Consider the following 11,041-nt stretch of genomic DNA (forward strand, 5'->3'; position numbering starts at 1 on the left):
ATAAATGTTGTGCTTTTAACTATGGAAGAATTACTTTTTGATCCATCCAACTAAATATTGTATTATCCTATTCGAAATTCTTAGAATTTTGCCAATGCCTCTTCCATGATAGTGTAAAACTAAAAGCGATGGCACATAACAAGTTTTATAAATGAGAAAGTTTCATAAACATCTATAGTTTAGAGCGTAGTTACGAAACATAATTACAGTTTGTATATTTTCTAAACGTAGCTATAATTGTTATATTAGACAGAAAAACTGTACTAGCCAAGTATCAGCTGTACCAGATGGTGTATATCAAAAGTATAGGGTGCGTATCACCTGTATCAGACGGGTATGCTGAATTCGCGTGAAAGAACTGTAACAACGCGTACTGTATCAGCGCATACAATTACCCTTGTGTCTTATATATTTGCTACAAGACCCAAAATATAGCTAGGTTTCATAATTTTTTGAAACTATAACTATGTATTCGTAAATACAATGTAAATGTTTGCTACTTAGTTGAATTCTTCCTTTTAGAAATACTCTTTGGCTCATATTGGGTTAAAATATTGGGGTTCGGATAAAACCATCAAAACTGCCCGTCAGCTCAAATGGTGTCGCTCGTCCCCTCAACGTTCCTCATCTGATCTACAATCTCAACAATCACTGTATCTCTCCGCAAGATCTAGGGTTTTCAAAATCGTCATTCGGAGAAGATTTGTGGATCTCGCAATTCTAGGGTTCGCAGAGATCCGATCCAATCGGTTTGTAAAATCGTCGATTTGATCTCCGATCTACACTTGTTATTGAAAATGCCTGTGAAAGTAGCGAGTGCGTCAATACGAGATCGGACTCAAGAGTTTCAGAGTATATCCGAAAGGTTAAAAAAGTCATTTCAGAACGGGCCGATTAGCACCAGTTCTTCGGAACAAAGGAATACTATCGCTGTGCAATCCGAGTTCAATAAACGAGCCTCAAAAATCGGTTACGGAATACATCAAACTTCACAGAAGCTTGCAAAACTAGCAAAATGTAAGCCAATTTTGTCTCATCTATTCTTTTATTTTGGAGAGGAGCAAAATTTCAATTATAATTAATTTCTCAACTGCTTTTGAATATCTATCTTGTATGAAGAATTCATCTATATCCCATTTGTTTGCATTGCGAAGCTAGCAAAATTTAAGTCAATTTTGTCTCATTATAATATTTTATTTTGGAGATGAGGAAAATCACAATTATAGTATGTCTTAGTCTCTCAAGCACTTTTGATTTAATTTTTGAATATCTATCTTGTATTAAGAATTTCATTCTATATCCCATTTGTTTGCCAGATTGTTTGCATTGCGAAGCTAAAATTAAAAATGTAAGTCAATCTTGTCTCACTAAACTTAATGAGTATGTTATTTGGGTACAGCTTTTGAAAATTATTGTGCACGAAGTACGGGCTACGTGACATAAATATTTTCAAAAATAGACACAGAGCGTAATTTTCCCTTATTTATTTATTTATTTTGTTTTGGAGAGGAGGAAAATTGCAATTATAATATGTCTTAGTGGGCCTTTGGACATAAGAATTGTGAAATTTGGAAAAAATTGCTGTAGTATTTGTTTTCAAGTTGAAAATGGTATTTGGAAATAGGAGTTGTGTTTGGACGTGAATACAAATTCGAGTTATTTTTGACTTTTTTGTGAGTGATTTGCAGTGGAAATTGTGAAAACAGCTTCTCGGGGTTTTTCGAATTCCGGAAAATTGTAACAATTCTATGTCCAAAATGTTTTCTGAAATTAAATTCTGGAAAAAAGTGAAAACCATCCACGGTCAAACGGGCGCTTAGTCTCTCATACACTTTCCATTTAATTGTTGGATATCTATCTTGTATTAAGAACTCAATTCTATGTCCCATTTGTTTGTGTGATTGTTTAGATGGCGGGATTTAAGCACGGTCCTCTGCCTGTTATAAATTCATGTAAAAGGAAATAGAGTTGCAAACTTGGGAAACTGACCTTTTTTATGGATGCCAAAGAGAATTTGGGTAATGAGCAGCTAAGTATAACCATCTTCTGTAGTCCTGGCAAGGACCATAATGGCTTTTCTTGTTCAAGTTTATGTATTAATACTGCAGTCCCTCCCTGGACGTTGTTGTGCCTACAAACCTGACCATTTATGCTTTGGTTTGTTGTCAAACTATAATAGAGAAGATGCAAATTGTAGTCACTAGATGTCGACCCTTATATTTTACATATTATGTGGTTTAGTACACCGGGGCCTTGGCTCTTTGACACTTGTTTATGTTGTGATTAATAATCAGGGCCAAGGTTTCTGATATTTATCTAATAGTGTCATATGTCTCACTGCAGTGGCAAAAAGGACTTCCGTTTTTGATGATCCGACTACAGAAATCCAGGAGCTGACTGCAGTTATCAAGCAAGATATTACAGCACTTAACTCTGCTGTAGTAGATCTCCAGCTTCACTCTAATGCTCGCAGTGAAAGTGGTAATAGTGATACCACTAGTCATTCGACTACTGTTGTAGATGACTTGAAGAACAGACTGATGACTGCCACTAAGGACTTCAAAGAAGTACTCACCATGCGGACAGAGGTGAGATCAGTTATATGCTGGTTTTATCTTCGTTATTAGCCTGTTTTCTTACTCAAATATATCTTTTGTGAGTCTCAAGTTAGTGAAGGCTTCTATTTACTTTTTTTTTTCTTTTGGTTACTACATTGTCTCCTTCAACTTTTTTGTCGTTAACAGTATAAAAATACACGTCATTATAGTCATTTCCATTTTCTTGGATTTCTGTTTCCAGAATATGAAGGTTCATGAGAACAGAAGACAGTTGTTTTCTTCATCAGCTACCAAAGAAGCTTCAAATCCATTTATGCGCCAACGTCCACTAGCTTCAAGGAATACTGCTAATACACCAGCCAGCCCTCCTCCTTGGGCTAATGGTTCACCTTCTTCTTCTCAGTTATTTCCAAGGTGAGGATGAAACTCTTTTACACCATCTTGGTAGTTCATGCCTCACAGGCCTGCTATAACTGAACAGATGCTTGGTCAGCAGCCATGAGTTTCTCTTGTAATTTTGGAACATCTTGCTTGTTATATTTTTAATACAAATGATTTTAACTTATTCAAAAGAGGAGATGAAATTTAAGGAGTCTGTTCTTCTTTCCAACCTTTGCTTTTGGTGATCTTGACATGATCACTGATGCCAAAAAGAAATTCCAAATGATTCATGAATTAAAGGTTGAAAGAGGAGATAGCTCTTCCTGTCGTGGGAATAACCTTTTGTTTGGTCTTATGGCCTAATCTATCTCCCCAAGTTAAGTACTGGACATTCCAGATAATAGCTTCTCCAAACATGTTCATAATCCTAAGTACCTTTATTATACTATTCGTCTAATCCATTACCAAATCCATTTTTTTATTAACCCCCTTCTTCCATGAAACTTAAATTGGTGAAATTGAATAGGACATGCACCTTGTTGAGACCAATGCGGTATGGTGACAGTTCTAATGGTGGGAAGTTTCGATCTATATCTGGGTAAAAGAATGATTGGGGGCTGATCTCCAGGAAGTTTGGTTTCACATGATCTTTTGCTTTAAAAATCATGAGAAATTTAAAGAGCACTCCTACCCCTTACCCACGCTTCCCCATGCCTCTCCCCACTAACATACACTATTCTGCCTTCATCTGTTTCTTCCCCTGGGCCTCCTTTTATTATTCATATCATTTTTCAATTCATTATTTCGTTATTTATCTTCTATCAATATACTATTGACGTATCACCTAGTTACTGTAACTGCCTGTATTGGAATCGTTGTGCACTATTCTTTGGTCTTGCTATATTAGTTGGTTATCTATTTGATCTCTCTTAGCATCTCTCTCCCTCTCTCCGTCCACTCTCCCTCTTTTTTTCCTTTTGAACAGGTTACTACTTTGTACTAGACCAGTACTTAGGTAGTACTGAAAACCCCCTTTACAAAAGAAAGTAAGAAAACTAAGATGCTAAGAAAAAGAAAATCCTTGCATGAGTAAAGGACTTCTAGGATTGATTCTGCATCTACTGAGGGATTCTTTGTACACCAAAAATAGAGCAGCAACATACAGTCTTGCTTGATCTTCTGTAGAGGGCTACTCCTATCCTTTAAACATCTGGAGTTCCTTTCTTTCCAGATACTCCACCAAATGCAAGCTGGAATGGTCCTCCAATAACTTCTATTCCTTGCCCCAATCCCAGCCTCCTCCCAGCTAGAAAGAGTGTCTACAATCTTGCTAGGCATTGTCCAAGAAATGCCTCTGAGATTGATAAAAATCTTCCATAGCTGATCAGTAATTCTGTAGTGTAAAAACAGATGTCCTACTGTCTCAGCTGCTTCCCCACATAAGCAATAGCTGTAAACTAAGATATTCCTTCTCTCTCAAGTTTTCATGAGTCCAAACAGCTTCTTTGGCTAGCAACCAGGTGAAGCATACTACCTAAAGAGGTATTTTAGCTTTCCAAATTTGTCTCCAAGGCCAGTTAGAGGTCTGTTGCTCAGTCATGTTCATGATCTTATAGCCTGAGCTCACTTTGTATTGCCCCTTGTTATGCCCAGTCCACCACAAGCAGTCCACTCCATCCTTCAGCCCTTGGAAAGATTCCAAATGTGTATATAGCTCAACTAATCTAGGTATTTCCCAGTCATTCAACATTCTTCTGAAAGTCAATCCCAGCCTTGAGGTGACCACATTTCAGCACTGTTTTGTTCTGATGTTGTGCCAGAGCAAACATATCAGGAAATAGTTCCTCCAAACTTCTGTTTCCCAGCCACCTATCCTTCCAAAAGATTGTTTTGTTGCCATTATTTACTCTGATAACAGATTGGCTCTCCAAAAAAGGCCACCATGCTCTGATTGACCTCCAGACAGTTACACCATATGGATTATTGACCTCATTGGTAGCCCAAAAGTCTCTCCCTCTTTTAATCTGGCCAGATTTGTATTAGTTCAATAAATGTATAGTTTAGCGACAATTTTGGTAAAATGGTACAGATCGGTCAAAAAGTATTGTATATGTTAGAAAATACTGTTCTACAAGTAAATTTGGAGCAGCATTGGCCATATTAATAATGGCAGAAAAGACGAATATGACAATGCTATGTGATGGTTATTAACTGTAAGAAAGTAACAAATAGCAATGTAGTATAAGTTGAGGTAGCTAAATAAAATAGAGGGAGGGGTGGTGGTGCTTGTGCTATGGTCAATAAAGATGACTGCACCATGGCAGATGATGCCCTGTAAGGTCTAAACATAGTAGCTGAGGGACTCGGCAGGGGCAAGATGAGTTATCGCCATTGGAGGTATGTTGTAGGCAATTGAAATATATGCATGTCACTAGTTGAGGTTGTTAGTGCCAGCTTATTCTATCTTTCTGCAGCTACTAGTGGTTAAGAGAAAAAGTATTGGGATGTTGGGTCGGTGGTATTAATTATAAAGCTGTAGAGTGCTTCCTCCCCACTCCTATTCTCGGAAAGAAATACATCAATTCACAACATTGCCCTGTTCTATTCTTGTTCCTGCTTAGTCAAAGGACCTAGGTGAGCCTAGAAGGCAAATTTTGGAAATTTGTCAATCTTTAGAGATCAATTTTTGAACTCCCAGAAATATGAAGAAAAGGAGGATGTAGGTGAACTGGTAGTGAAACAATGATTGGTTGAAGGTGTTACAGGACGTTTTAGACCTAAAATCATAGAAAGGAAGTTATCTTGAGATATCTACAATCTCTTAAAATCCATGCAGAACTTGGCAGAAAATAGAGTATAATGGAGGAAAAAGATCCCCAACTAGTTGAGCTTTAGGCCAAATTTTGTTGGTACGGTCAAATTAGTCCAACATTTGGTAAGAGTCTTTTTTATTTTGTTGGGAGATTTTTGTGCAAGTAGAGAATGTAGAGAACTTTTAGGGTTAGAAAATAGAGTATAATGGAGGAAAAAGATCCCCAACTAGTTGAGCTTTAGGCCAAATTTTGTTGGTACGGTCAAATTAGTCCAACATTTGGTAAGTGTCTTTTTTATTTTGTTGGGAGATTTTTGTGCAAGTAGAGAATGTAGAGAACTTTTAGGGTTAGGAAACCTAAATTTATAGAATATTGGATTGAGATGGGTCTAAATGGACTATGCGGATTCATATGCCTGACCCCAGCTAGCTTGGGATTGAGGTGTAGTTATAACTTGTAAGTTACATGGCCATGCACTTTTTTAATAAGTTGAATAATGTTATTAAATATTTGGAAGAACTCTCGTATGCAAGCAGCCGAGCAGTATACCAAAAAGTAAAGATCATGCAGTAAAATATGATATTCTACAAAAATACAGCTAACCATCTATACGAATAAGAATCTCATGGGTACACTAAAGAGAAATCAGAACGAGAAGCTATTCCTCTAATGTACAAAATAATTTATATATTAGCATCCTTGTCTACTTCTACTTGTCCCAAAAAACATCCTTTTCTAATTTTCTTTGTCCAAACTGTAATCATTATCTGGAAAAAACAGCTAAGATAAACCAGATTCTGTTCTACATCTGTTTTTACACTCAGCTTTGGGGTTTTTAAGTATCATTAAGTTTTTTCCCTCCTAATTCTTTCTTGTAGGAAGCAAGGGGATGGAGACACACAGCCATTGTTGCAGGAGCAACAACAGCAGCAACAGCAGCAGCAGATGGTTCCATTGCAGGACAGCTACATGCAGAGTAGAGCAGAAGCTCTTCAAAATGTTGAGTCTACTATCCATGAGCTGGGCGGCATTTTTAATCAGCTTGCTACCTTGGTTTCTCAGCAGGGAGAGGTTGCAATCAGGTTTGTATGACAATTGTTGTAGCACTTGAAAAATAAAAAGATGTAGGAGATAATATTACAACAACAATTATGATGATGATGATAATAATAAAAGGATTTAGGAGATCTCAATGCTTTATATGTAGTTATCTTTGTTCAACTGTTGACACCATTGTAGTCTCCTAATGATAAAGTTAATTATATGATGACAAGTGATGGGATTTTTTGTTTGTTAAATTTTTGTAAACTAATCACTAGTTCTGGACTTATCACTCTGATCAGTACTTTGATGTCTTTTATTGATTCTATTTTGTATGGTAAAAGTTGATTTTTAACCTTTGCATGAACTTTCGGTCTGAGAACATTAAGGATCCAATTTGGGATCAGATCATGCATCGACCATCCGCTAGTTATAAGGATTTAGAAGTCTAGTGTCTTTCATATTATAGCATATTTATGTCTGAGGAAGCAGGTTAATTCTTCTCAGTTCTTAAAAACATTAATATGTAATTGATAATCTTTCCTATTTGTTGACACTGACTCGGTAAAGGGAGGATGACAAATATATTCAAATTTGTTGGTTTATTTGATCAAGGGAATAACATGCCATTGTTGTTGTAAATTCTATGTTAAATTGAGCTTTGGAAGTTCTTTTTTTTTAAAAAAATAAGGTAGAGATTTTATTAAATGGTACCAAGATGACACAGGAAAAAAACAAAAACAACATAAGTCAAAAGCAGCCTACTACCCTCTTCTTCCTAGCATATCCAAGAAATCCATATACTGGTTCAAACTATCTATTAAGCTGCTTTTACACCAGAAGTACAAATATTGTAAAAATCTATCCTTAATTCTGGAAATGTGAGTTCTCTTCCCTTCAAAGAAAGCTTGTTCCCTCTCCAGCCATATTGTCTATAAGATAAACAATTGTATAGTTCTCCAAATCTCACCTACTGCTGCCAACCTTCCAGCAAGCCTTTCACATTCTGAGGCTTCACCCATTTAATACCACGGAGATTTAGGAACAGTTCCCAACATTCTCTATAAAAGAAAAAGGTGCTCAATTGTTCCCTTGTTTTCTTGACACAGAAAGCATCTACTTGTGGTTAACATAAAATGTCATGCGTGTACTCTCAATGAATCCTACCATCATTTTATATAACACCTCTTTCTATTGTGATTAATGTAATGCTTGGCACACTTCTTTTAACTTACAAATAAATCTTTTGTACATTATTGATAATATTTTTGAAATCAAATTGCATGAGTGTCATGAATGATCTTCAATATGATGTTTATCAGCAGGTAAGGGTTTACTGCTTTATCCCTAACTTGGTTAGAGAAAAGTCTGAAAGTTGATGGAAGTTTCTTATACTTCGAACTATCTGTATTTAGAATCTTATAAAATGGTGCCTTGCACTTAAAGTTTGCTGCTTCTCTTGTTGTCACTCTGTAGTGTATAAAACCTTGTACTACCTGATTGTTGATATTAAACTGATATTCACAATATTGTCCGTATTTACGATTTTTGTCAAGATATGGTGGGGGTGGGTAACACATTCTTTTAGCAGGAAAGTAATATCTTGGTTTCCATCACAGGATTGATGAGAACATGGATGACACACTAACAAATGTGGAAGGGGCACAAGGGGCTCTGCTCAAGTACCTCAATAGCATCTCGTCAAATCGGTGGCTAATGATTAAGATATTCTTTGTGTTGATTTTCTTCCTTATGATTTTCCTATCTTTTGTGGCATAGTGAACAATGGCAACATTCGACAAAGTGTGATGCAGAAAGACAAATAATCCTGTATTTTAGATAAGTTGCTCCCTCCCCTTGTGACTCAACTGTTGTTTCAAGTTCGAATTTGGTACCAACTCCATTTTGAGGCATCTTTTCACCCTTGTCTTCCGTCAGATGCGGCTTATTGTAATTACCCTGTGAGGTTATTGGGACTGGGTTTCTGTTTTTGTCACCACTTTAAGTTGAAAGCTGTCACATCTGGTTACCAGAACAAGGCAAAACTATCCCGGTATAAAAATATGTATTATTTTATTTGGTAATTATTTGAATTCTGTAAAGTACCCGGTATAAAAAGCTTGTACTATTATTTTATGCTCCGTTTGGTCGTCATTTCAATTCTGAATAGTTAATACCATATTTTATACAATAGTCATTGTATTGTTTTATTCAATGTGGAATCACAATACAATGATAAGCTTCAGTATTCAAGTTTGCTTTTAAAACCTACCCAAAGATGTCATGACGGCTCTACTTCATCGTACCTTTTTAAAACGGTTTGCCAAATCTGAGAAGTCATATATATGTTCTAGAAATGTACTGTTTTTCGAAATTAAACACAAAGTACTTTAGGAAATTAGAAAGATCCATGTAGGTTAGCTGAAACTAACAACAAGATCCATAAAAGAAACACAGAGCATTAATCATCACTCCTTTCAAGTTTCAATTAGTACAAAACTACAAATTACTACATCAATCCTTTCAAGTTTCAATTAGTGCAAAACTACAAATTACTACATCAATCCTTTCAGGCAAGCCTTAATCATTAAATAAGATGGAGACAACTAGCCTTTTCTTTTTCTTACAAAAGAATCTTTCTTAAGTCTTCGGGTTCTATCTTCTCATGAAGATGCACTTAAGTATATTAAAGAATATTGTTTACTTGTAAGAAATTTTTTAAGACTTGCATAAAACCAGCAGACAAGAAGTCTTTCGTTTTTCTTAAGCCTGCGAAATATTGTCATATAGATGTGAAATGTTGCGTGACGTAGAAGATGACAATTTTCATACGTATGTTTTCCAGAAAGCATATCCACGAATTACTTGCACAAAGTTTGTGTGGAGGATACTGATTTAAGAGGATATGAATGAACATAATTCTATCCCCTAACAAATAGGTATCTCTTGTGATTTTTATTTTTGACAATCTTGTGAAATATATTGGGTGCAGAAAATATGTTGTTGAAGTTCTTGGGAGATAGATTTTGTTTGGGATCGAAATAACCATATATTATACCCAAGCTAATGTAATCAGATGACAGAAGAAAAATATATCACAATGTGATTTAATCAATTGACCTTTTTTTTAATCAATTGATCTATATCCATATGGATAGAGGAGGAGATAGAACATCTTCCAATATAAAAGATAGTACAAAATAATAAATTCTCGCCCTAAATAAACTTCTCCAACTCCTGAAGGTCTAATGAATGTTGTAAAATAAGAAGGGGAATGGCTCAATTTATAGAAGGTCCAAAAACAAATTGGAGTTTCTGCTGGAGTAACTGTCCCATGGGGAAGTGGGTTCTTACGTCTTCCCACGTATTTACCTGAGAAATATTTCCTTGGATGTAATTCTTCTCCAGTTTGTGCACGGGAGGCCCATCATCTTTGTTGGGCTTTAAGACCAGGGGATTAGGCCCTGCTGAACCTAGAAGGCAAGTTACAGAGAATTCCGCTGATGAGAGCTCTGATGCATCTTCTACAATGGATTTTGTACTTTTTATTTGCTCATTTGCGCCCTTCTCCACTAAAGCATGCTTAGTAGAGCATGCCCTTCCAAAGTGTCTCACCCTTTGAGCAATAAGCCCATTTTGCTTTTTTTTTTTGTTTTTTCTTTTGCTTCTTGCCTTGGCCAATACTTGGACTCATAATTATCTAAATCTGAATTTGGTATCAGATGTTCAGACGCATAAATGTAGTATGTGGGAGTCGAAATTACAGGATGATAGTGGACATTAATTTTTTGAACTGTTCTGTCTCAAGTCCATACTAGTTTCCCGGGCATTTCTGACTTTGATTCCATCCACCAGGTTAATTACTGCTACATACTGAAGCAGCAAGAGCATGACCGAGGGAAGACTGGTGTGCAGTTCAGCTTCTCCTCATCTTTCTAGAAACTCAACATTGATTTCCTTCTGGTAAAATTAACACAGTTTTATCCCCCCGTTTCTCTGTTTTGCCTATTGCTCTTTTTCGTTAATAGAAAAATGAAAAATATAATTAGAGAAATTAATATATAGTGTACAAATACATATCTATGGGAAATCAAGAAAATACAAGAAGTGAAACGACCCAATATTTGGGCAACTACATAGTGTATAGCTCAGCCAGCTTGACCGTCATATATGCCAGTCACGGCACCTTAGTTGGGTCTTAAAAAGTAGATTCGGATCAGAAAGTATAAATTTTAGAGAGTTAATGAT

At 36.1% G+C, this 11,041-nt stretch overlaps 1 protein-coding gene across 1 annotated transcript; it reads left to right on the forward strand.

Moving 5' to 3' along the window:
• Window positions 1–548: 548 nt before the first annotated feature.
• LOC132033350 (syntaxin-32) lies at window positions 549–8,934 on the forward strand. The gene is made up of 5 exons (XM_059423301.1): window positions 549–1,017; window positions 2,344–2,588; window positions 2,800–2,972; window positions 6,631–6,834; window positions 8,413–8,934. The coding sequence occupies exons 1-5, from the start codon at window positions 798–800 to the stop codon at window positions 8,570–8,572; spliced, it is 1,002 nt and encodes a 333-aa protein (XP_059279284.1). The 5' UTR covers window positions 549–797; the 3' UTR covers window positions 8,573–8,934.
• Window positions 8,935–11,041: the final 2,107 nt, after the last annotated feature.

The sequence above is a fragment of the Lycium ferocissimum genome, chromosome 10 (genome assembly GCF_029784015.1).
Source record: "Lycium ferocissimum isolate CSIRO_LF1 chromosome 10, AGI_CSIRO_Lferr_CH_V1, whole genome shotgun sequence".
Taxonomy (NCBI): domain Eukaryota; kingdom Viridiplantae; phylum Streptophyta; class Magnoliopsida; order Solanales; family Solanaceae; genus Lycium; species Lycium ferocissimum.